Here is a 27,877-nt window from a genome sequence, read left to right on the forward strand (position 1 = left end):
TTCTGACAAACCAGACGTGATCTGCTTAACAGAAACTTTCCTCCTTCATGATGTCTCTGATTCCTTGGTATCTCTCCCAGGTTACTCCCTCCTCCGGTATGATAGACCTGAGCCTCGTCCTGGAGGTGGGGTTGCTATCTTTATAAAAAAAAAACTCTTCCTCACTCGCCCTGCACTGCCCTCTCTCCACGTCACCCACAGGAATACCTTTGGCTACGGCTTCCCCTTCGCTCCCACCTTTTGTTCATATGTGTGTTGTACCGTCCACCAAACAGTGATGACTCCATCTACATCTCGCTGTCTGATAATATGGGCCAACTTCTATCGACCCATCCCAACTCTCTCTTCCTCACATGTGATTTTAATTGTCACCATGCCAGTTGGCTGCCATGGCTCTTCAGCAAAGGACTTCTGTGACTCACTGGGACTGACACAATCTGTCAATTTCCCGACCCGGCTCTCAGTCAACGGAGCATCTTCTCTTCTGGACTTGGTTATGACTAACTTCCCTGAAAATGTCTGCTGCTCTTCTTCTGCTCCAATCGGCTCATCTGATCATGTGCTTGTTAAAGTGGACATCTCTGACCATTCTCAGAGAGCCTCCTCAGCGTCGACGAGTCTGGCATTTCACTCAGGCCAACTGGCACGGTCTTCAAGCAGCCATCAATCATCTGCACTGGTCTCCCATCTCTACCGCCACTGACATCAACTCATCCTGGGAATTCTTCCAAAGTAAATTGCTCTCTCTCATGCACAGATTTATCCCATCTCGTCTTCAGTTGTCATACACTTCCTCCCGTCAATGGTACACGGAATCTTGTGGTGAGGCTATTGCCCAGAAACAACTTGCTTTCGTCTCCTGAAAAGCAAATCCAATGGAAGGAAATCTCATTTCCTTTCACAAAGCCCGAAACAAGTGTGTCCACCCTCAGGAGAGCCAGGAAACAATATCTCGCCGTTCTCAGGACCGAACTCTCTTATCTGTCTCCCTCTTCCAAATCCTGGTGGTGTCTGGTCAAATCTGTTTCTGGTGTTTGTTCCCGCTCCATCCCCTCCCTCACCTCAAATGCCCACATGGCTGACTCCGCACGTGAAAAAGCTGAATGCCTCAACTCTGTGTTTGCCTCTAAATCTTGTGTCCCAAACCCATCCCTCTCTGTACCCACCGTACCCAGCTGCTCCTGGACTCTGTGTCCTTTCCTCCTGACAAGGTGGAAAAGTTTCTGTCAACCCTCGACTCTGATTCTGCAACTGGACCTGACGGCATCAGCCCACGGGTCCTAAAATCCTGTTCTCCCGCTCTTTCACTCGCTCTCTCTGTTCTCTTCACCCTCTCTTTTGCTCAAGGTCATCTGCCATCTGCTTGGAAATCTGCCAACATCACCGCTTTGCACAAAAAAGGTGCAAAAACAGATCCCAGCAACTACAGACCAATCAGCCTTCTCCCAATTATCAGCAAAGTCATGGAATCCATCATTGCTTCAGATATGAAATCTTTCCTCTTCTCCAATGGCTTGATCTCTGATCATCAATTTGGTTTCAGACCTGGTCACTCTACTCTGGACATGCTGCTTCTGCTTTCTCAACAATGGATGGAGCTGTCTCAATGCCAAACAGGAAATTAGAGCTGTCTCGCTTGACATATCACGTGCCTTCGATACGGTCTGGCACCCCGCTCTGCTCACCAAACTCTCCTCTTTTGGTATCCATGGAAATCTCCACGCATGGCTGGCGGCCTTCCTCTCTAGTCGTAGTCAACGTGTGGCCCTGAATGAGTTTCTCTCATCTCCTCTTCCTGTTCAGGCTGGAGTTCCCCAAGGCAGTGTTCTGGACCCTGTGCTTTTTCTGGTCTTCATCAATGATCTCTCTGACTCTCTTGAAAATCCCCTCTATCTCTTTGCTGATGACTACTCTGTCGCTCCATTCTTCATCCCTCAGATCGGCAGTCTGCAGCCTCCTCACTCTCTGCAGACCTGGACAAAATCACAGACTGGGCAAACAAGTGGAACATGTCTTTCAATCCTGACAAAGCTCACACTCTGACGATGTCTCTCTGAAAAGACCGACTGGACAACCCTCCCATCCACTTTCTGAATAATCCTCTCCAATAAGTTCTGTCACTCAAGCTTTTGGGTCTCACTATCTGCCATGATCTTTCCTGGGAAAACCACATTTCAAATCTGGCCTCCAAAGCCAGTCGCCGACTGGGCATCCTCCGTCGTGCGAAGTCCTTCCTTGGCACACCTGAGCTCCTCACCACATACAAGGCTTTCATCCGCAGCTCAATGGAATACTGCTCTCCCCTCTGGGCTGGTGCTCCTGCCTCACACCTAGCTCGTCTTCACGCTGTTGAAACCAAAGCATTCAGAATCATTGGAATCTCCCGCGATGAAGCTAACTCCAAGGGCCTCTCACTCACTCACCGCAGGCAGGTTGGTGGTCTTTATGTCTTCTACCGACTCCTCTCTGGCCTTGCCCCCCCCCAGCTCTCTCTGGGCTCTGTCCCGCAAATATTCCTGCAGGTCGCATAAGATCTGCCTGCAACCCTCTTATGGTTAAACTGCCAAAATCAAGACTCTCTGCTCACCTTCACTCCTCTTTTCTCCCGCCTCTGGAACAACTCCCTCACTCTCTTCAATCCCACTCCGCCCTCCAGGTCTTTAAAATAGCTGTTCATCACCATCTCTTATCTTCCCCCATCCAAAACCTTGATCTTTTCTACCCCCACTAATTTCACCCCAATTCCACTTTTTTGAAATACCAACTTCTGTCCTGGAAATCCTTTGTGTCCTTGTGTTTTATACTTCTCCCACCCCCCCCCCCCCTTCCCACACCTCCTCCCCCCCAAGCCCTCTCCCTCCCACACATTTCCCTGCTCTCAAATGTTGTGTTTGTGTGCTTCCCCTTCTCTCTCCATCTTGTCTTCCGCTCCCTCTTTTTATATATTTTGTTTGTCTGGTTGATTTGTTTGTGAAGTAAATGTTAGCTCTTTCACGAGCCTCGATTGAGTGTACAAAAAAAAACCAAAAAAAAAAACCATCTTATTCCACATGCGAAGTAGTTGACAATGTGGCAGGTCTCAATTTTTTCCATGGTGGTTTCAGAGATTTCGAGGTGCAAAGTTTTTCCAAGATGGCACCTGTACCACGTGACCTATGTCGTCATAATTATCATTAAAATATTATACAGGAGGAGGCGCTCCTATGGTGAAAATTGTGTCAATCGGCCCGACAATAGTAGAGAAAAAAAATTCATACTGATCGAATCAAGTGTTGTACTTGTCGAATTATGACGTCATAATTAAGGTACAGATGACATCATTAATATATCTTATTCCCCAAGGGGAGTACTTGACAATGAGCCATGTTTCAATATTTTCCATGGAGTGGTTTCGGAGATAGAGGTACAAATGTTTTCGGTTTTTCTAGGATGGCGGCCAAACCACGTGACCAATGACGTCATCATTTTTTTTCTCCACCAATTTATCTTGAGATGACGCTCAAGAAATTTCATCTTGATCAGATGAAGTTTTGTACTTGTCGAATTATGACGTCATAATGGAGGCACCTATGACATCATTAATATATCTTATTCCCCAAAGGAGTACTTGACAATGAGCCACATCTCAATGTTTTCTGTGCAGCGCTTTTGGAGACAGAGGTACAATTTTTTTCGGTTTTTCTAGGATGGCGGCCGAACTTTTTTTTATCCAAGATGACTGCCATACCATGTGACATATGACGTCACAATTATCATAAAAACATTGCATGGGTGTCACTCCTACCCTGAAAGTTTTGTCTTAATCGGACATATGGTTGCCGAGGAAAACGAGGTTTAGCCCATACGGACAGACAACCCGAAAACATAATGCCTCTGGCGACTTTGTCGGCGAAGGCATGAAAAGGAATTTCAGACTGGAAGTGTACTCAACAGCGAGCACAGCGGATGACCAATATAATTAGCGATTTGGGAATTCAAAACATTAAAACATCCGTTCTCCAATCTCCAAAAAAATCATTGTGGAAACGTTCTGCAGAGTTCGGCGTTTCCTATTCATCGTTACGTCACACAATGAAAGATCTTCACATGAAACCAGATAAAGCAACTGTCATATGTGAATTGTCAGATTCAGGTCATGAAAACAGGTTGACAGCTTGTGACTGTGGACACCACACAGTTCTGATCTGACCACCTGTGATTGTGATAATGCTCTGTGGGGGTACGTCAAAGCTAAGGTTTGCCTTCTTCAAATCTAATAGCCTTCATCTACTATCTGAAACGGAAGCTCAACAAAATCTTTACCCACACACACTGGTATGGTCACTTGCCCCTAAATGCTGCCCAACTTCCACCATATTGGGATCACTACTTAAGAGGCATAAACCCGCACTCCCGATGGGCTTATCTACAAAATGGCTTTAAAAACCAGTGTAGTGCTCATATACCTCTACGGCTACAGAACAGAGCGTGGACCGTGGAGTGTGCAGATCAGGTGGACCCAGTGGAGCTTGCCGATCACGAGCCATATCCATTTAGGTGGACTGAGTTGTGTGCAGATCGCGTGGACCTGTACACTCCAAAGAGTGTGTAGATGACCAGTTCCATAGATGGTGTGGTGTTTACCATCAAATGACGAGAATTTGCCAATGCAGAATTGGCTGGAATTGATGCAAGTCAACAAACTTCAGTGGAGGATAGGTGGTGTCATCATATTGCCAGACTACTTAAACTAGTCCTCTAGTCACAATAAAACACTTTCAAAATGATGTAATCTGCCTCATATTGCTTGGTGCGCATGTGTAGAAACCACAGGAAGATTACTTTTGGGCAAAATCAAATGTATTATGGGTCTGGGATAAGGATTGTTCCTTGGAATGTCTCACCAAGCTTCTGAAAGATAGATGGAAAAGTACCTGAGAGAAAGGTCTCTTTCATTGCATGTGGTCTCTTTCATTTCTTTCATTCTGACCTCTTCCTGTCAGAAAGTTACACTTCTGCACAACAAAAGTCTTGGAGAACTTTCTCAGCTTGCTGAATTGAATGGGCACCTGTTCGTACTGCAGACTCCCAACCAGGCAACAATGATGGGTCGGAATATTTGGCTTGTGAATGTAGAGGTCAAGTTTATTTATTATTAATAGTGTTTGGGAGAGGAAGGGGGAGGGAGGGAATGGGAGGTACAGGTGCTGTGATGACTGTTATAAATATATTCTGAGGTTCCGGAGCCACAAGAGAAATTATACTAGATCTATTTGTAAATGTTTAACTGTCCATATGTGGGTGTTATATCCATGGCCGACACTAGAATGTCCCAACAAGAAATGGTACAAACCCGTCACCTGTCATCCACAAATATTTCTCGTACTATATTCCTATATTCTTACGAGTCCGATTTGAATTCACGAACAGAAAAATTATGGTTAACTGTTGTAAAATTGACACTTTTATCATCTAAAAGCTGAAAATGATGCTTAAAGGATGACTCGAATCACATATTTCACGCGAGTAACGGCAGGGAAAAAGTGCCCGGTGAGCAGAACTGAGTGTAAACGGAGCGGTGTAAACGCACACAGTGCATGCGCGAAAGGCCTAATTTATCATTCATACATCATTTCGAAAGTTGCATATTGCCATGAGGCTGAGCAAATTGGGCAACCGGTTCAAAGAGCTCACAGTAACAACTGAAAGGTGATAACTTAGTAAGCTTTAGACATTAATGCATTACGCCACATGACAGGTCGTGTCCCAATGAGCAGTTTCAAGACTGTCATTTTCCATTGAAAAGTTTTTCATGGAGATCCACGGAGTGAAATAAAGCCGAGCACGTTCAAGCCTCTGCAAAGTTCCAGTGCCTGCATGGTTGAGGGTGAATGAATCACAAAATAAGAAGCAATTCAGCTGCGGTTTAGAGCAAGGTGAAGATGGCCACCCACAACCCGACACCACGCATAGAGTCCCAAGCCCAATGGGGCCCCGTCGGTCTTTGATGAAATGCATTTCATCAGGAAAACTTGATGGAAGGATACAAGTCTTTAAATTGTCCGACCCAGGTTCTGGAATACGATCCAACAATAAATCAACCGTATTCTGGAGATCCTTTTTGACGAGGCACAGTATCAAAAATTACACCAACATTTGGAGGGGACGATAACTCCGCCTTGACCCCTGCTCACACCAACGTCTGTGTCAAAGATCATAAAAGTACCTTTTGGAAATGAACAGCAGGCGATTGAGAGGCGGAACCAGAGCACTGCATACTTTTCGAACAAAACACCGTTTCAACGGTGCTATAATAAGATTGAGTGTCAACATCATGGTCGAGATAGCACCAACACCCCACCTTAAGAACACAACCAAACCATGTCTTTCATTCGCAGTTGTATTTTAAAAATAAAAGTTTGGATTGGAAAACAAAACCCAAAATAAAAACCCTCAACACGAGAAAGAAAACCAATGGAGGTGGAAACATTTACTTCAGCAGCTAGAAAAAGCACAGAAAAAGCAAATCTACATAATACATCTCTGAGTATTCCACCCTCACACTGTACCACCATCCCTCTCCAGCAACCAAACTGCCCTCTTGCAAAAAAACAAAGCAAAAGAGAAACGAAGGCCGACAATGGCGCAATTCACAAACTGGAATCAAGATGCAGAGGGAAAGAAATCAAATTTGCAGCTCTTGGTGGGAAAAAAAGGAATTAAAAAAAAAAAAAACTTGGATAAAAGAGGGGGAAAAAGCAAATGGGGGAAAATGGAAAATGTGACTTTTTACACAAAAAGTAGTAAAAGGGTAAAAAATGGGAAGCATATACAAAACAAAGAGCAGGAAAGACTCAAGGTGAAGAAGGCCAAGCCTTGAGGGGTGGGGACAAATGAGGAGTGGAGCTAAGTAGGGGGTGTGTCCCAAAGGGGGGGGGGGGGGAGGGGGGGTTATTCAAACAAGGGGTAGAGTAGCCAATTTAATGGTGCAAAGAAACACTAAGAGAACAAAGTACATCTAATGTAGTTCTGGGACTAGATTATACAGATGATTTGAATAAAGTCTGTCAGGCCGAACCTCCATGTATGATAATTCCATGAGTTAAAAATAAAGGAAAGAGAAGGTTAACAGGGGATGAGCAGAGGCAAGGAGCCGAGTGTCTGATGTAAAGGGAGGGACACGGAGCAGTAGAGGAGAGGTGGAGAGACTTTATGAGGAACTGAGGGTAGTCCTCACTTTTTCTTTCCCTCAGAAACGCCCCGTTCTCTCTCGCTCCCTGGAGTACCTTGGGCCTCCTCTATCTCGACCACCTCGCTCCCTCGCGCCGCCACCCCGGTGCTCACGGGAGCGCGAGCGACGTCCACGGGTGCGATCGTGAGAGCGTGAGCGAGAGTGGTGCCTGGAGGGAAAACATGAATGGAGAGAGAAACTTGAACGCCATTAAATGAAACCTTATCCAGTGATTAAATGTGCACGAAAAAGCCATTCGACAGAGGAAGACGGATGGAGCTGGAAGGGCATCCCTCCCCAAAAATAAATACACAAGCTAGTGAGGAGGGCAAAGCAAACGCCTACCTCTTCTTCTTGCTGCGGCCGTACAGGTCTCGGCGCAACTCACGAGAGATTGGTTTAAGGTGCATGAAGTTGCAAAATCCACCACGTGTGCATTCTCTGCGTGCGCACAGGCACACGCAAACACACACAATGTCAGATCGGGTAAATGGACCACGGTTAAAAACCCTTTTTTGTATACATGGTCGAGACTCATGGAAGAACTGGAGCAGAATGGAATCGGGGAAGGGGGAGATGGGTGGGGGACACCGACAACAGAATAATATATTCCTTTTCCAAAACTCTCGGTTCATTTAAGAGACAGGTGAAAGAGGGTAAATTGGCAACATACTGAAAATAGGGGGACCATTGAATAGACCAAGCAAGGGGAAGAATGAACTGGAAAAGAGGAAAAACACAGTAACCGACAAGAGTTGTGTTAGAGAGGTAATGGCAGTAGAAACAGTGATGGGGGGTGACGAAATGGTGGTGCACCACTTCCCCCCCCCCCCCCACCCAAATGGAACAAGAGGTGTGCGGAAAGCCAAGGGTTGGGGAATTTCACCAGGAAGGAAGATAGTGGAAGACAGAGAGCAGAGGGAATAATGTTTGAAAATAGACGGTAGAAAACAGAGACCACCGGCCTTCCTGCAATGTGAGAGCAACAGACATTGTATTTCGGCCTTAGCATGGGAGATTCCAATAACTTCGAGAGCTTTAGATTCCATAGAATCCAAGAGAGGCAGGTGATGCTGGAGTGCAAGCCCAGAGGGGAGAGCAGTACTGCATTGAGCTATGGACAAAGGCCTTGTAGACCTTGTAGTTTTCATTTTCCAATGAGCGACGGCAGGTGCCAGTCTAGGACTGGCTTTTGAGGCCATTTTCACAATATGGTCGGCGGATGTGAGCAGCGTTATTCAGGAGCGAGACCTATGCTCAATGGACCACGAGACCCAGGGAACCAACCTCATTCTACAGTTTGCGCTGGAGGTGGTGGAGAGAGTAATATTGGGCGAGTTATGTGTGCACAGGTGTATATATAGATGTACAAGCTTGGCTGTGATGGAGAGCAACGTGGTCTATCGAAGGCATATATATGTCACTCTACCTCCACAGTGAAATAATTTAAGACCGAAGCACCAATGGCCTACGTTGGTCCCTGACAAAAGCCAGTTCAATCGCTAAAACGTTTTGAACATCCTAAGTCTTTGCCTTTTGTGACAAAAAAAAACAAACTCAAGCAGGTTGTCCTCTTGCACTCTCTGCTCTGGATTTCCCAACATTTTGGTAATTGCTGGTGAGGGTGTACACAAGTAAAGAGGGAAAATAAAAGATGAAGAAAATGAGTTAAATGGAAAGGAAAAGGGAAGCAAAGTTATACCAGAATCAGGGGGTCAAAGAATTAATACGTAATATGTAGATGTCCACATATCAATCAACATTTTCATCTCACCCCATTTCGTACTGTCTGCAGCAAGCTTCGCGAAAATCCGTAACAGGTGATAACTCGGCTTGGATGGGCTGCCCATTAAACCAGCGATTGTTCAGATCATTCACCGCTTTCTCCGCCACCTCTTCAGAGTGGAACTGTGGAGACAGACAAACAAACCTTCTCAACCCATCCTTGGACGCATGGTGCTTGGTCGCGTTGACCCCCCCCCCCCCCCCCCCCCCCCTCAGAAGACCGCATCTTGCCTTCACATAAACGTTTCCCACAAGGTGATCGCCTAGGTTGTCACAAACGTTCATCTCCTCAATTTCACCGTATTTCTCATTGAGCTCGGTGAACACCTCCTGCACAAACACACAAAGTTATGCACCGGACACATGATAAATCGACCAGGCAACTCAAGTAAAACACGGTAGCCACAGCACCAAGATCCACCCGTAGAAGAGCGAGCGCCGACAAAGCTCAACAAACAACAGAAGAATGCGGCAGTTCAACAAGGAAGTCCGAAAGTAGTCGAGTGCATTCGCAAGGCCCCTAACTCCCTTTTCCCTCCGGAAGTAGGTTAGAACTGGAATTTGTTCAGAGTTCCGGTGATAGCTTGCCTTCTCTTCGTGAAGGACACCGTGGTGTATTTAACGTCCACCAACTAATGTCAGCAAAGGGGACACTCGGTTTAAAGTCCATCCGAGGGATGGTGCGTGCCTCGATTAATCGTCACGCCTGTGAAACACCAGGGTGGCAGCTTATAGCAGGGTCAGAATTCAAAACAAAGCTTGGCAGCTAGAGGCGAGTGTGAATATCTCTCCGCAGCAATTGTTTAGTTGTAATGTGCAGCAGACAAGGATTCTTCTCAAGTGAGGTTAAAATTTCCCAGTGGTCTGGTGGACAAAGTCAAACACATTTTATACGAGTCCTGCAACCTTCGGTCCCGGGTAACACGTCTTTCCCGTGATTCGTTATATTATTTACTCACAGATTACAACCGTTTTGTTTGTTTTCAAAATGAAATAAAGGTGAGGAGGCACAAGCTTTTTCATCATCCGTGTTTATAAGCACGTTCCGGGAGTACAAGTGTCTTCGGAAGAAAAGGTACAGGAAGTGTGGTTGCGTGATAATGCACCGCCTTAGGAACTACAGGCCACTTGTAATGCACAAGTGGAAAGTTTCCACTTTACAAAAAACAAAAGTAAAGAAAACCTGGGAGGCAGGTAGTGGATCTGTCGATCAAAAACGACAAGCTCACCTCAAAGAAGTCATCGTAGTGCTGTTGGATTTCTACATCGCTGATCATAGCTGTGACACAACAAACAGGGACACAAAGTTGGACAGACTCACAAAATTTCAAAATTAAAATGCGTGTTGCTCGAGTTCAAAACAACCTCGACACGTCTGGTTAAAGGTCAAAACGCACATCGACATGCAAACACACGCACTCCGTCCCAAAAGGTGGGGAACACATAGTCAGTCAATTAAAAAAAAAAAACTACACAGTGAATAAGCAACGCGGTCCATTGCAAAATCCTCGGAGAATGCAAGGATGGATGGGAATGAGATCTTCTCATTTGTTCTGATGTATCATAAACGCAGTGCACGCAAATGGGCATCACCCTTTACCCGCTTCCAGTACCACTGTTCATACTAGACCGACTGGATGAACAACATGCGGAGACCAAGCGTCTCCAATCACGACGAGCTACTCCAAGGCCGTTCACCCATTTCATTCCCCCTCTCCCACCTCCCCCCCGTGTAAGTGCAAGTGCAGGGTGGGGAACAGACTTACACGTGAGCCCATTGGTCGTCTGCACACAGTTCTGTGGGTTCTGGTACAAGTTGTGCAAAACAATAGTCTGAAAGAAAACAAAGATTTCCATTCCATCTGCAAACAACACAGTTTAGACATTGTACACTCTTCTTGTGTTAAACATCACATGATACCTCGATAACTCTTCATGAAGCAAGTATCTGGAAATTCATTCAATGAGCGGGCAATACAATAACATTAATAGTCTGGAGCACAAACATATAATAAAGAATAATAATAATAATAAGGTAAAATAATAATCCTGCCTTACTCTCCAAACTCTGCCGATGGCATCAAAGTCCAACTTCACACATGGCTTAATGACTTCCTCGACTCTCGTAGCCAACATGTGGCACTCAACGGAATGCTTTCATGGAATGAAGTTCAGGGGAACTTATGCGATGACGCGCCGTCAGTCCGTCCGTCCGTAAACACTTGCAACGTCTTCTCCAAAACCGCTGATGGGATTGTGACCAAATTTGGCACAAATGATATTTGTTATGTTGTGACTAAAGTTTGATCACGGCATTAATATATATATATATTGTTACAGACACGACTTTGATGTTAAGGTGGGCCGAGCGGAATGGCCGTCGTGTCCGCACAAATTACCCGATTGTACTCGAACGTTGACGAAGCCGCGCGATGCTGGCTCAATAAGAAAAAGAAGACACCCGGCTGGATTACAATAACACAATACGACACCAGGGGTTCAGTTCTCAAGACCTCCGGAGGAGGTTATATTAAGGCGGAAGGTTAGATTACAACTACAAGAGGGACAGCATAGAAAGACAAGCACTTAGACACACTCTTATATTAACCCCGGACAGACGACAGACAAACGGGACAAGGCTGACTCACACGGGGGTTGATGAAAAGGACAGCGGGTATCGGTGGCTCAAGGTGCACTCTTGGCTCAAAGCAGGGTCCAGTACGGTCCGGTCCAAAGATGCGGGGAGGTCGCAGCGCTCGGATGGCGTCTTGTCTGCTCAAGCTGGGGGCGCATCTGACTCAGCGCTCGCAGGTGGCTTTCCTTCTCCAAGCTGGGTGCGCATCTCTCTCAGCGCTCGCAGGTGGCTTTCCTTCTCCAAGCTGGGTGCGCATCTCTCGTCACATCCGGCGCGGGGCCACGTATATCCGGCGGGGAGTGACACGCCCTCGGCTCGTTAGCTCCGCCTCGTGGAATCGGCACGTTGCTTCTCATTGGGTGCGTGCGGGGGGTTTACCAGGCTCCGCCCTTGACGAGGAGCTGACAAGGAGCCCCTTCGTGGTAACCCCGTGGAGCGCATGGTCTGGAGCTAATCGAGCCGGTGTGAGGACGCATCCTCCCCCGCTCCGCCGCCATCTCCTCTGTTGTTGTTGTAATTGTTGTTGTAGTTGTTGTTATTGTTGTTGTTTGGGGAAGAAGATGGGAGGAGGTATGGGAAAGGTCCTAAACTCACTACTGATGCCATATAATCACATTCTGGTGCAACGAAGAGTCATAATTAATGGAAACGAGGCCTTAACTGACATAGATTAAGAATAACTAGGAAGATGTCCGAAAGTTGGCTACGTGTGGTGCGGTGGACCTGGGCACGACATTTAATGGGGGAATAAGGGGAAGGTCGGCTCTACTGATTGTTATTTACATGCAATGGGACGAGGGAATGGGGGATTGGGGAAAGTTGGGGAGTATTGGAGAAAATAGGGGAATATTTACAAGCGGATATGGAGGCCAAATTCCATATTCGCAACATTGCACCCTTCTCTACCCTCGGGGCGTCCCGACCCGATAAATTTTTACCTACTTTAGTGTGGCACGCAATGTAGTTCCCTCTACTATTAACTCTACCCTGAGTGCGACAGTTTTACAGATATTCACAAATGAGTAAATATGTCCCCCTGCGACGTTGCACCCTTCTCCTCACAGAAACACACCCACAGGATAACCGAATCCGGAAAGAATTCGCAAACTACACATACAGCCGGTAGGGAGCATTATTTACACGACTACGCTGCTATTTACACTACGATCCAGGACCTGTTTTTGGAGGAACACATGCAGAGGTTATGCATAGAGAGAGCGCGCTTGCCAACATCGATACACCAACCCACGAGTGCTCTGTGGCCGACGGCCTTTAATAACGTACAGAGCACCCTTTCCCAGCATCAAAAGCACCACCCCACCACCAATCGGTGCAGTCACCATTGTTCATTGGAATAAAAATAAATTCGACAACCCCTAACCCTGCAGGTGTCTCTTGCTCTTCTTGTGGTGCACTTGGTGGTGTTAACTATTAGTGGTTCACCTGTATGGCATAGGTGCCACGTTGATCCATAGGTCCATCCCCGGGTGGTGCTTGGCCGCAAACGAACTGCGGTCCATTGTGGGTGGCCACAAACATTGCGGTCCATATGGTGTATCGATCCCGGCAGCAAACAGCGAAAGTGCAGGCCCACAACTGCGCAGCCAGCACCTCTCTCTCCTCTCTCTCTACCCCAAAGCCAGATCCTCGGAGGTGGGAGACAAAAGAAGCAGACAAGTGAGTAAGGTGGTAAGGGCGCAAAAGTGCACGCAATGTAAGGTGATGCACACTGGGGGCACATGGGAACCAGGTGAGACAGGTACGTTCCTATCGTACGCCCCCCCCCCCCACCAGGTAACCTACATGGCCCCTCCCTTACCCCTTACTGCATCCACAAAACACAACACTACCCATAAACATCTACTTTACAAATCGACAAACATCCCTACTGTCTTCCCCGTTCCTCCCATAAACCAAATTCGTCTTCTCTCCCTCCTAACCAATCAAATTTGCCATTTTCAACTCTCATCAAAATTTGCCATCTCCAACTGCACATCAAAATTTGCCATCACCAATTCATCATCAGTCCCTCCTAAGGAGGGAGAGATGGAATCACCCCAATGTCTCATCCACGTCGTGATGCGTCTCACAAATCCACAGCAATCTCATTTCCTGCACACAGAACAAAGAAAACACAGGTGTGGAGTCATCATCATCACCACAGGTAAGTGGCTGCGTATGGTGCGACCAGGTTCTTCAATCCTAACTATTTCCTAAATGACTTTAACAACTTTACACTACCCGGGGTCTCTCTCCGGCCAAACCATTGGCCCTCTTACACTATGGGTTCTAAAAACCAATTCCCATTGGCCAAACTGTGGTGCTCTTCAATTTGGGGTCTCACTCCCCCGATTCATCTCCCGGTGCCCTCGTACAATTTCTGGGCTGCGACGTGTACCTCTCCCAGTGGGTCTACCCACCTGCACACCTCCACCACTGCAGTTGCCTCCGAGCTTACCTGCTCCTTACCCTAACCTAACTACCAGGGGAAGGCCCTCTGGCTCTCTCCCCACTCCGTGCCCTCTCTGGCACTGGGCTGCCCGATCCACACCCGGGATCCTCAGGCACCCACTCACAACTACCGGCTCCCAGAGCCCACCTGCGGCCTCACCTGGCCGACATCCTCACAGTGGTGGAGTGCCCAACCAACTACACACACTAACAGGCTACACGCCCAGCCATTTCCACAACACTAATGCACCCATTCACAACACCATTCTGCAACCGCACCACAAATGCCAATATCCAACCACAATTTACCTGCACCCTCTACCTAACACTTACACTACCCGCCCCGGGTACTCGTGAAAGGGGTCCACTCTTCCCCCATCCACACCTTCGCACCATGCACACCACTCCGTACCACTCACTCCAACTCTCTCCACACACCTGTACCTGCACACCTGTGCTCTCACACCTGGTGCCACCTGCACCCTTCTCTCCCCAAGCGCATTCGCGCTGATCCACACACTCACTACTCATACACTGCTCCACACACCTGTCCAGTTGCACACCTGTGCAATCACACCTGTTCAATTCTCACAAACACGGCATCATCTCAGCTAACTACTCCCTTCTGAAACTTGCGCTTCCCAGTCGTCCCTTTAAACTATTGCGCTCCCTCGTCATTATCATCCATACTAATCTACCTGCGTCCCCACTACAGGTATCAGTCACTAACTAACCTTAACGTTACCTACTGTCATCTTCGCTAGATCCCTACACACAATATCCTAACCCACCCGGGCTAGTTTTCACTGCCATACACCCCATAAACTATTGCGCATTTGCCCCACTCCTGTGAGGGATGGTGGATTTGCCATCCCACCACATCGGGGGTCTCTCACTACCAATTTTGCACATCAAATTTCAACAAATTAAAAATTTGCCAATCACTGCCCATCATCTGCCAATCACTACTGCCAATCCCTTGCCAATCATCAAATTTTGTTTTTCTCTAATTTTGGGTCCAAAACACTAACCTCATCACCCAGTCTACTCACTAATGCCTCTCGGTGCGCCAATCCCTGTCCAAAGCCCGGCTTCGTAAAGCCAAGCAATGGATGCTGGTTGTTTTGTGCCAGCGGCTGGATGCATCCCGCATTCGGTGCAGGGAAGGAGGTTTACCCGGGCCGAGATCCCACGCACCATCTCGGCACGGAGCCATCCCATGGCTCGATCTCGGCCTGCCGGAATGCCTCACCAAAAAGTGGTCACCATGACGACCCTTTCTATCGGGCTGCCCGCTCCGCCTAGTGGAGCACGGACGCGGCCGTTCAAAGCGAGGCCCAGCACGCACCGAGGGCCCGATTCGGCTATAAGTCGTTCTACACTCTACCCCGTCTAACGTCGATGCTTCACCTGCATGCTTACACCCCGCAGCCCGTTCCTTGCTCACACACCCAGCCGTGCCCATGCTCCTCGTACCTTTCCTTACACACCCAGGTACACTCATTCCACTCACAGCCTTGGTCACACACCTGACCACCGAACACTTTGGCACACACTCGTTGCTCGCACACCTCACCAATACACCTCTTCGCGCCCCCTCCTCTGTCACCTCCTCTGTGACAATCACAGGTGTGCTCTCATTCGCACACCCACTCACGTGCCTCACTACCAACTCCAGCGTGCATTCCCACTCACGCTCTACCATTCCAGGTGTGCATCCTTCCATCCCAGGTGTACATCCTCGCTCACCTGTCACAACCAGCTCACTCTCCATGTCACTCTCACTACTTTCACCTCCATTCCTGACAGCGCACTCACCCTTACTCTTGACAGCGCACTCTTTCCCCATGCACCTGCCCGTCACACACCTTCCTCGCGCACACTCTCCCGTCACACCCTCTGTAACACTCACCACAGGTGTGCATTCTTCCTTGCCTTTGACAGCGCACTCTTTCCCCATGCACCTGTCCGTCACACACCTTCCTCGCACACACTCTCCCGTCACACCCTCTGTAACACTCACCACACCACGCTTCCATGTGCTCCCTCGCACACGCGCTACGACCGACTCACTCCCGCCAGCACACTCACTCCTTGGCACGCACTTTTTCCTCACACACCCCAGAGTCGGACTTTCTTGCACACCTCCATTTTCGCACACCAGACCTGTCGCACACTTCACCAACGGCCTCTCACGAACACCCGGGTCTATCTCGACCCCCAAGCTTCTTAAATCCCCTGGCGCATCATACGCACGACCATATTGGTCACCACTTACACCGGGTCCTCTTCCTCTTCGCTTCTCCTCCATCACCTGCGAATCCCTCATCCGGTTAATGAGCACATCATCACGATCCAAACACAGACTTTGGACCAATTCTTTTATCTCCTCTTTTATCTCTTTCTTATCCCCTCTCCGTCGCTTCTTAATTTCGCTCATCCCTTCTTCCACTTCTTCTAATTTGTGCTTCACCTCTTTTATTCCCCGGTACGTCTCCTCAAGCTCGTCCTCCAAGGCTACCTTGACCGTTTCCATGTGCGTCCTCACCTGCCGGTCCTTCGTCTCCATTACCTCTACCACCTCGTCCAACCTCGTTGTCAGTCCCTCACGTACCATCTGACATTCCCTCTTCGTCGCTATCAAGTCGTCTTTTAGTTCTTTCTGTGTCACTTTTAACCCTCCTAATACCGCAGTGTTCCTTTGAACCTGCTCCGTTAGTTCTTTTTGTCCCTCCGTCAGCTGTTCCACCTCCTGCGTCAGGACCTCTATGCCCCCCTGTAACTTTACAGTCCCCTTTCTCACCTCCTTCTCCATGTGCTCCTTACAGTGCCTCACCTCCTCGCGCACTCCTCCGACCTCCTCACTCACTCCTCTTCTGATCTGCTCTCCCATCACTTGCATCTCCTGCCCAGATGCCACCCTCATCTGCTCCATCTCCTCCCTGTGAGCATCCAGTTTGGTTTCTACCCCCATTCTGACCCCCTCTATCTGCTGCCCCATTTGGTTAACTTCCCTTTCCGCTTGGTCCCTCATGTCCCTCAATTTGCCTTCCATGGTGTTTTCTAACCACTCTAACCCTTTTTGCATCCCTTCCATTTGATTCTCTTGAGCGGCCATTCTGTTTTCTACCCCCGCTAACCCATTTCTCACCTCTTTTATCCCATTGTCTAACCCCTCAAAATTTTTGTCTACCTTCTCACCAGTACCCCTCGCTTCGTCCCTCATTACCCCCATTTCGTTTCCCATTACCCCCAATTGCTCATTCTGAGCCTCCATCCGGTTCCCTATTACCCCCAATTGGTTTCCCATTACCCCCAATTGCTCACTCCGAGCCCTCGCTTCGTCCCTCATTACCCCCATTTGGCCCTCCAATCGCTCACTATCAGCCCTCATTTGCTCACTAGTCTGGGCCATAAGGGCCTTCATTTGTATAAAAAAAAGGTTCCAATCCACCAGCGTCACTGCTACGGTCGCGGGCGTGGACGCCGTGGCCACCTCGTGCGTGACAACGCTATTTTGCGACCCTGCCGCCCTCACTGCTTCGCTCTCCTCGCGTCCCTCAATTTGGTCCTGGACCGACCCTGCTTCACTCTCCCCTACCGGACCCCAGCCGTCTTGATCCGCCATAGCGCGACTTTCAAAATTCGAGTTTCGTAAAACAAATCCAAATTTTTTTTTTCGTTATAATTCCGTCGAGCGCAGTACGCGCTCCGAATCGATTTTCCCTCCCAAAATTTGGGCCTAATAAATTTAGTCCCGGGTTCGAATTCCACTCCTCGACACCAATTGTTACTCTAATAGTACAATTGGTGTTCCAAAATTTGGGCTAAATAAATTTAGTCCCAGGTTCGAATCCAACTCCTGACAACCAATTGTTACAGACACGACTTTGATGTTAAGGTGGGCCGAGCGGAATGGCCGTCGTGTCCGCACAAATTACCCGATTGTACTCGAACGTTGACGAAGCCGCGCGATGCTGGCTCAATAAGAAAAAGAAGACACCCGGCTGGATTACAATAACACAATACGACACCAGGGGTTCAGTTCTCAAGACCTCCGGAGGAGGTTATATTAAGGCGGAAGGTTAGATTACAACTACAAGAGGGACAGCATAGAAAGACAAGCACTTAGACACACTCTTATATTAACCCCGGACAGACGACAGACAAACGGGACAAGGCTGACTCACACGGGGGTTGATGAAAAGGACAGCGGGTATCGGTGGCTCAAGGTGCACTCTTGGCTCAAAGCAGGGTCCAGTACGGTCCGGTCCAAAGATGCGGGGAGGTCGCAGCGCTCGGATGGCGTCTTGTCTGCTCAAGCTGGGGGCGCATCTGACTCAGCGCTCGCAGGTGGCTTTCCTTCTCCAAGCTGGGTGCGCATCTCTCTCAGCGCTCGCAGGTGGCTTTCCTTCTCCAAGCTGGGTGCGCATCTCTCGTCACATCCGGCGCGGGGCCACGTATATCCGGCGGGGAGTGACACGCCCTCGGCTCGTTAGCTCCGCCTCGTGGAATCGGCACGTTGCTTCTCATTGGGTGCGTGCGGGGGGTTTACCAGGCTCCGCCCTTGACGAGGAGCTGACAAGGAGCCCCTTCGTGGTAACCCCGTGGAGCGCATGGTCTGGAGCTAATCGAGCCGGTGTGAGGACGCATCCTCCCCCGCTCCGCCGCCATCTCCTCTGTTGTTGTTGTAATTGTTGTTGTAGTTGTTGTTATTGTTGTTGTTGTTTGGGGAAGAAGATGGGAGGAGGTATGGGAAAGGTCCTAAACTCACTACTGATGCCATATAATCACATTCTGGTGCAACGAAGAGTCATAATTAATGGAAACGAGGCCTTAACTGACATAGATTAAGAATAACTAGGAAGATGTCCGAAAGTTGGCTACGTGTGGTGCGGTGGACCTGGGCACGACATTTAATGGGGGAATAAGGGGAAGGTCGGCTCTACTGATTGTTATTTACATGCAATGGGACTAGGGAATGGGGGATTGGGGAAAGTTGGGGAGTATTGGAGAAAATAGGGGAATATTTACAAGCGGATATGGAGGCCAAATTCCATATTCGCAACAATATACACATATACATATACATATATATACATACATACATATATATACATATACATACATACATACATACATATATATACATACATATACATACATATACATATATATACATATACATATACATATATATACATATATATATATATATATATATATAATGGTATCTGTAATCTGGTTCTCCAACCTAATGAGCGGACAACATGACGTCATCGCCATGCACGTCCGCCTTGCCTGCAAAGTTCCAGAGGAACCATCTAGCAGTTTCCCCGCTAATTTCGGTCCCCTTGTGTTTTATACCTCCCCCCCCCCCCCCCCCCATTCCCACGCCTCCTGCCCCCAATCCCTCTCCCTCCCACACTTCTCCCTGCTCTCAAATGTTGTGGTTGTGTGCTTCCCCTTCTCTCCCCATCTTGTCTTCCGCTCCCTCTTTTTGTATATTTTGTTTGTCTGGTTGATTTGTTTGTGAAATAAATGTTAGCTCTTTCACGAGCCTTATGTAAAGCAGCTGTATGGGACACCTTGCTGGCGGTTCTCCACTGATGATATGAAGGTCGCATAGTGACTGACTGACTGACACACACACACACACACACACACACACACACACACACACACACACACACACACACACACACACACACACACACACACACACACACACACACACTTGTGGTTTTTAGAACCCTCCACTTTGTAAATATCTGTAATATTCCCTTATAAATAACCCCCTGTAAATATTCCCATTTTTGGTGTAAAGGTCAAAGGTCACACCCTAGTTAGGCCACGAGCAAGCTGTGCTTGAAGCTGTTGTCCTGTGAGCCACCTATCACGCAAGCTGTTGACTCTCAGAAACTTGTCTTCTGATTCTGTTGTGGCTTTGGGTCTGCCAGACCTCTTCCTGTCAGAGTTTCCTCCAGTTTCCAATATACTACTTCCTGCAGTGCAATATTGTCCAAATAATGCTTCAGAGGGTGTAATAACAGTCTGTTCCAATACTGCTTTTATACAGACAGGGGGATTGTAATCAAGTAATCAGCTGAGGTTGGGACACCTGCAGGAATTGTTTGCATCAACTTTCAAGGCTTAATTTACTTACATTGCTGCAGAATAGCTGTAAGTTGTTAACCCATTACTTGTTCCCTGAAGAAGGCCTTTTTATTTTTTTGCAATATAACTGTGCAATTTACATTATTTTCCCGTTTTTGCTAACCTAAACTTTTTTTTTTTAACCTTGAGCAGCTTACTGCTTACCTTTGTACCATTTCAGGTTATTCACTGGACATTAAACTGCAAAAATTTCAATAAAAACTGGAAAAACTGAGGTGTTCTAAAACTTTTGACCGGTGGTGTATATATATACATATTAATCGGGGTCTAAGTGGGTCAAAGTGGATCCAGGAAGGGGATCAACTACAAAAAAAGGGTCTAAGTGGGTCAAAGTGGATCCAGGAAGGGGAGAAGAGAGATATCCATTCAGGGCCACATGTTGACTACGACCAGACAGGAAGTTCACAAGCCATGCGTGGAGATTTCCATGGATAACATAGGAGAGTTTGGTGAGCAGAGCGGGGTGCCAGACCGTATCGAAGGCACATGATATGTCAAGGGAGACAGCTCTGATTTCCTGTTTGACATTGAGGACCTCCATCCATTGTTGAGACAGTAGAAGCAACATGCCGAGAGTAGAATGACCTTTGAAATTGAAAGATGAAATTTAAAATAGAAATTTTGATTCTTTTGAAATTTTTGAAATTTTAATTTGAAAATTAGAAAAAAAATTGAAATTGAAATGGAAAATGAAAGTTGGCTGACTCTCCTTCCTCAGACCTTGCTCAGCTTTACGGCGTGAAAACCAATGCAGTCGAGATTATTGGAATCTCCCGCGATAAAGCTGAGTATCAATGGGTCTATCACTTCGCCATCACAGACAGGTCGGTGGTCTCTGTCTTCTACAGCCTCATATCAGGTCTTACGCCCCCTTCTCTTTCTGTGCTTTGTCCCCTCAAGCCCCAGGATTCTACATGGCACATATGGTCCCCCATCAACTCTCTTCTGCCGAAAGTACCGAAATCCAGGATCACTACTCACCCCCACTCATTCATCTTTTCTCCCACCTGTGTAATCAACTTACACATCCTCGTCAATCTCGATCTTTCCTCCAAGTCTTCAAGATAGCTGTTGACCACCATCTCAAGACCATTCCCAGTCCAAAACCATGATCTTTTGTACCCTCCCTACCCCAATCCCCACCCCCAAACCAACTCGATCCAACTTCCAGATTTCCGGTTTTCCCTCCTGAGAGTTTCCCTCTGTATCCATCTTGTCAACTCTATCAATCATTTCCTGCCCCTCATTCCTCACCACACCCATTGGGTCTGTTTTTATATTGACTTTCAACTCTGCTGCTGGTGTCTGCCCCCTCTCCCCCTCCCTCTCTTTCTCTACTGTTCCTTTGGTCCTGTTCTCTCCTCATCCCTTCAGTGTACTTATTCTAGCTCTTCCACGGGCCTCGGCTATGTATACAAAAAGGTAAAACAAATAACAACGTTCCATATGCAAAATACAAAATCAAAGTCTTCAGATTAAAACTGGGATATTGTTGGCCAACATGGTCGTGATCATTCGTGGAATCCTGTCCCGAATGCGCATGTGCAGAGGAGTGACAATTTTTTTTTTTAATCTGTCTGCCTGTCTTGCAGTCAAGGAAAATCGAAAATCATTCTAAACTGTTTTTAAGAACATCATAAAAGGACACAAACAACAAGAATGAATAACTAATGTAACGTGGTAGATAAGGTGGTGTAAAACACAACACAACACAACATGCATTTTAAGGCCATGTTCCCTGCTAGAGCGGGGGTTAGCCTTGCGGTCCCCATGACAATCTTCTCCATTTTGCCCTATTTTCTGCATCTCTCCTTGTTAACCCCCTTGCCCGCATTTCTTCTTCCACCATCTTTAGCCAAGTCTTTCTCGGTCTTCCCCGTCCTCTACTTCCTTCTACATTAACGTCCATCACTCTTCTCAACCAGTCACTTTCATCCTTCCTCAATACATGACCAAACCATCTCAACCTGTTCCTCTTCACAGCATCAATCACAGGCAATATTCCCATCATCTTTCGCAATTCATCATTTGTCTTCCTCTCTCTCAACGATACTCCGCACATCCATCGAACCATTCGCATTTCCACCCTTTCCAGCCTTCGTTGCTGCTCTACGTTCATTACCCATGTCTCGCTCCCATAAATCATAACACTTCTCACACATGCAGCATACACCTTTCCCTTCAGCTTCAGCGACACTCTCCTCCTCATCAGCACGCCACTCAGTTCCCGAAACTTCTTCCATGCACATCTCACTCGAGCAACCGTTGCCGAGTCTGATCCACCTTCTCCATTCAGCATGTCTCCGAGGTAACAAAATGTTTTCACACCTTCCAGCTTCACGCCGTCTCCAAGATCCAACTCAACATTTCCTCCATCTGCAGCTCCCTCTGTGCACACCTTACATTTGAATGTAGCTGCCACACTGGTTAAATGACCCTCTCAGACCACTACATTTTTGATGAACCCACTCAGCACACATTGTACATTGAATGGAGTTCACTCCGACACCCTTCGTGCACACAGCACACGGCCACTTCCCAGTTCTTTCCACCTCACCACATGCTTTACCACTTGCCATCACCTTTGTCTTTCCGATATTCACCTTCAGACCTTTTGTCTCCATACATTCCTTCCACTTGTTCATCTTTTCCTTCAGTCCATCCATACTTTCCGCAATCAACACCAGATCATCTGCATACAACAACTCCCACGGTAAACCCTCCTTTACGGTCTGAGCCAGCACCTCCATCACAGCTACAAATAGTAGTGGACTTAGTACCGACCCCTGATGCACTCCCACCTTCACCTCAAACTCACCACTGTTCCCGTCCTTCGTCCTTACAGCTGTGCATGCTCCTTTGTACATTGCCATCACTACTCTGATCAACCATTCCTCCACTCCTAACCTCCTAACTTCCTAACCAAGGTGGTGTAAAAGACGCCGCATTAACAGCAGTAAACTACCGGAATTTCCTATGACCTTTAAATTTTTTATTTTGTTACCTCCACCACCGCAGGCCCTCGGCATTGGGGAATATCAAGATTCAGACAAAATCGCGGCCTATAGGTACTAGGTACTACATAGATGAGGCTTGGAAATGCAAAGCAAGAGTTGGAACGACCCCATCCATGTCCTTTATATCAAGAATGCGTGGGGTTTGGTGCTTTATGAGCTCTCTAGTTACCACTACGATGGTTGCCATTCTGCTGAGCTGTCTTGCCCAATTTGGAATCCAGGCCCTGCTACAAGCTGCTGCTACTTGGCATTTTCCATGCAGGCCAATGCATTCCTGTGTGCGCTGCCATCCCTGAGGTGGACCCATCTGCCAGCACATTGCACATCCGAGGGTCACTTTAGCAAAGAGTAGGCAAATCAACAACCCCGCCATGACTCTTACCAACCTGCACTCGGCAACCATGTTGAGTAGGTCAATCTTTTCATATCGAGTTGAAGGAGGCCTTCTTCCCACAATTAACTGAATATAGGCCGATGAGGGTAACGGCAGTTGCTTGCCATCCTAGAATGCCTGCAGGGCCTCTACCTCTGGGAGACTCGTCCTTATGCTACCACCTTTAATCTGGTTTTGCTCCAGCTTTGTTTAAACCTAATAACACTGCCATAAATGTATGATATTAGGTGAATGATGAAACCTCGTGCTCTGCACTTCCGCATGCTTCCCACCTGAAGCAAAGGTGAAAGATGGCAAAAGGTACCACCAGGAATTAACCCAATATCAAATCACGACTTTCATTTTAAAATGTGCCTGCCCAGGAGGCGGGGCCAAAAATGATGCTGCTTCAAAAACAAACTACTACTTGCCCATTGGCAAGAGGGATCATCTGGGGTTTGGCGTATGACACGGAAAAGGCCTGTTTGATCATGAACACAGCTTGGAATCGGCTGGAAATGAGACGAGCTTCCAGAGCAGATTGAAAACCAGCTCAACAATCAGACAGAAAATAGAGGAAGGTTAAGGCAGAGCAACGACGTTAATAATAATGAACCAAGGATGAAGAAGTCAATACAATCAACAATATGGGCACAAATTACCACCATGAAAATGTTAAAATGTTCTTCAATGACCGTTCCGTACTCGAACACATTCCAAACGCCCAACATTCCACAGGACACGTAATAGGGATGGATTGCACCTGACAGGTAACAGCTCGTACCTGGCTAAAGGTTGGCTTATTGTGGAGACGAGAACAACGATCCCCGTGGCGACATGCTCCGATCTTGAAGTAAAAAGAGCAATTTACTCTGAGGATAAAAGAATGGGCAAAATTAGAACGTATTCCGTACAAAACATGTGCCGAAGAACAAGGAGCCGGGAACAACCCCAAGCAGGAAGACGATTACATACACATCAACCAGTCAAAGGAACAGGTGCATGCACAAAATTAAACAAATAAAGCAAGTGTATGTATGTATGTATTTTTTTGTATACAAGATCGAGGCTCGTGAAAGAGCGAACATTAATCACACAGAAAGACAAACAGACACATAAAACAAATAACATCGGGAGCGGTAGACAAGATGGGGAGAGAGGGGGAAGGACACAAACACAACATTTGAGAGCAGGGACCGAGAGACATGGAGACATCGAGAGAACTGTGGGAGGGAGAGGGCTTTGGGGGGGAGGCATGGGAAGGGGGGGGGGGGGGTGTGGGAGAGGTATAAAACATATGGACACTGCCAGGACTTCCAGGAAAGAAGTTGGAGTTTCAAACAAGGTGGATCTGGGGTGAATTAGTGGGGGTAGAAAAGATCAAGGTTTTGGATGGGGGAAGATAAGAGATGGTGGTGAACAGCTGTTTTAAAGACCTGGAGGGAGGAGTGGGATTGAAGGGAGTGTGGGAGTTTGTTCCAGAGGCGGGAGAAAAGAGGAATGAAAGAGTGAAGGTGAGCAGAGAGCCGTATGTATGTATGTATGTATGTATAACATACATGTTTGTATATATATATATATATATATATATATATATATATATATATATATATATATATATATATATATATATATATATATATATATATGTTTGTGTGTGTGCGTGCGTAAACACCCAACATATGCATTAAGGATACTGTACTATCATTTGTAGACTGGATATATCGGATCAAAACTAGAATATATATTTTGTATACAAGTCAAGCTTCATGGAAGAGCAAGAAGACTGAACGAATCAGGATGCAACACACACAGAAAGAGAGACAGAGACAAAGGGGAGGAGGGACTGAGAGGAATGGAGGGAAGAACAGAATGAGGGGGAGGGAGGGGGGGAGGGAGGAGGGGAGGGGGGGAGGGAATCAGGGGCGGAATGAGGAAGGGATGGAAGGAAGGTGGAACGGAAGGAGGAAGGAACAGAGGGAGGAACGGGGGAGGGAGGGATGGAATGAGGGGCGGAATGAGGAAGGGATGGAAGGAAGGTGGAACGGAAGGAGGAAGGAACAGAGGGAGGAACGAAGGGATGGAGGGACGAAGGGAGGGAACGAAGGGATGGAGGGACGAAGGGATGGAGGGACGAAGGGAGGGATGGAGGGACGAAGGGAGGGATGGAGGGACGAAGGGATGGAGGGAGGGAGGGAAGGGATGGAGGGAGGGAGGGAAGGGATGGAGGGACGAAGGGAGGGAGGGAAGGGATGGAGGAACGAAGGGAGGGAGGGAAGGAGGGAAGGACGGAGGGACGAAGGGAGGGAGGGAGGGACGAAGGGAGGGAGGGAGGGACGAAGGGAGGGAGGGACGAAGGGAGGGACGAAGGGAGGGAGGTAGGGACGAAGGGAGGGAGGGAGGGACGAAGGGAGGGAGGGAGGGAGGGACGAAGGGAGGGAGGGAGGGACGAAGGGAGGGAGGGAGGGAGGGAGGGACGAAGGGAGGGAGGGAGGGACGAAGGGAGGGAGGGAGGGAGGGACGAAGGGAGGGAGGGAGGGAGGGACGAAGGGAGGGAGGGAGGGAGGGACGAAGGGAGGGAGGGAGGGACGAAGGGAGGGAGGGAGGGACGAAGGGAGGGAGGGAGGGACGAAGGGAGGGAGGGAGGGAGGGAGGGACGAAGGGAGGGAGGGAGGGACGAAGGGAGGGAGGGAAGGACGGAAGGACGAAGGGAGGTAGGGACGAAGGGAGGGAGGGACGAAGGGAGGGAGGGACGAAGGGAGGGAGGGAAGGAGGAACGTACGGAGAGAGGGAGAGAGGGAGAGAGGGAGGGAGAGGGACAGAGGGAGAGGGACAGAGTGAGAGAGAGGGAGGGAGAAAGAGGGAAGGAGAGAGGGGGGAGGAAGGCGGAGGGATGGACGGAGGGATGGAGGAGGAAGGGAAACATTAACAGCAGTGTTGAAGTACAAAATAGAGGGATATTTGGACAAACAATTGTTGTGGGGAGGAATGAGGAGTAAGGAAGGACACGTGGGATGCGGATGGACGAGATGGATACGGAAGGAAACACAGGAAGGAGAGCTGGAAATTTGGGAGGTGGGGTTGGTGGATGTGTTAACGGGGGTAGAAAAGATCATGGTTTATGTAGATACGAACATCCCCCTGAAACATCAACGGCACGAGTGAAACTGGAGGTTAATGCAAACAAAGCAGCGATTCCAGTGCAGCGAATGTTTAAACCCACTTAACCATATAATCGGGATTTCGATTTCTAGATGAGGATTCCTATGCCATAGAAGTCTCGAATCGAGCAATTTCAATAATACACGCACGACGAAAATATCCACATGAAAAAAAGCGATACTTAAAATGACATCGGATACACTTCTAACAAAAACACGTCAATTCACAAAAATAGGAGATAGGCCAAAGGCGTTAGTCGAGATGTTTTCCTTTTTCCATCCAAGTGAAAATGCCAAATGTCAGTGAGCCCGGTTAGACAACATAGCGATGCAAATGATTGTTAAGTGATCAAATAAGTCCATTATCTAACCACAACCCAACGCAGTCCGATTACTTGTCCTTCTCTGTGCCAAAGATGGAGGCGAGATATTCAGCCATGATGGCGAGGCTTGAGCGCCTGTTGCTGTTCCCCACTGCTGTTACTCTCGCGAGATTTCACGAATGTATATATGTCCCCTTTATTCTTCAACACAAGGAACTTCAACACGGGTCATTGGGCCCAAGACTTGCACGACGATTGCAAACATGGATTTTTGTCCATACGCTTTCTTTTCTTGATGCTGGTGTCAAGCGAGGAAACACCACGACCACGTACCTTTTTTGTTTGTTTTTGGCATCATTCGGCGGGGGACCTCCGAGACTCGGAGTTTGCGGTATAACTATAAACGATGCATATATGCACCGAATGTCCGAATCTGATGTGATATTTGAAATAATTTTGCAAGATCAGAAGCTGCCAATGGAAAAAAATAATCTAACGATCGAGACTAATGTCTACGAGTGTTAATTATAACACCTAATAATGTAATAAACCGCCGAAAATCTGGTTCAAACCAAAGTAAGACGCTGTCGCTCATCACAACGCCATGGCTTCAACATCCTGTACAAAGTTTTTTTGTTTTTAAAGAGGATGCCTATCTTTAAAGATGTATAACTGAATAAAACAGCTCATTTGGTAGATCTGTAACCGCAGTTATTTTTCAGCAACGCCAGTTACAATCCAAATA

General features: G+C 47.7%; 1 protein-coding gene across 7 annotated transcripts; it reads right to left on the minus strand.

Annotated features, from left to right (window-relative positions):
• Positions 1-5,103: 5,103 nt before the first annotated feature.
• LOC137417509 (splicing factor U2AF 26 kDa subunit-like) lies at positions 5,104-27,320 on the minus strand. Of its 7 annotated transcripts, none has more exons than XR_013621418.1 (10): positions 27,205-27,320; positions 24,433-24,520; positions 10,762-10,828; positions 10,225-10,274; positions 9,227-9,325; positions 8,985-9,118; positions 7,556-7,651; positions 7,217-7,379; positions 6,206-6,340; positions 5,104-5,852 (listed from the first exon to the last, which is right to left on the minus strand). XR_013621418.1 is itself a non-coding variant. In XM_078768389.1 (9 exons), exons 1-8 carry the CDS (start codon positions 27,246-27,248, stop codon positions 7,229-7,231), a joined length of 729 nt encoding a protein of 242 aa, XP_078624515.1. In that variant the 5' UTR covers positions 27,249-27,320; the 3' UTR covers positions 5,104-5,852; positions 7,217-7,228. The 7 variants fall into 7 exon arrangements, 5 of the variants coding, with proteins under 5 accessions (XP_078624515.1, XP_078624514.1, XP_078624518.1 ...); XR_013621419.1 differs by having other exon boundaries at positions 27,181-27,291; XM_078768389.1 differs by lacking the exon at positions 6,206-6,340.
• Positions 27,321-27,877: the final 557 nt, after the last annotated feature.

This window comes from Myxine glutinosa, chromosome 14 (genome assembly GCF_964187855.1).
Source record: "Myxine glutinosa chromosome 14, kmMyxGlut1.1, whole genome shotgun sequence".
Lineage (NCBI taxonomy): Eukaryota > Metazoa > Chordata > Myxini > Myxiniformes > Myxinidae > Myxine > Myxine glutinosa.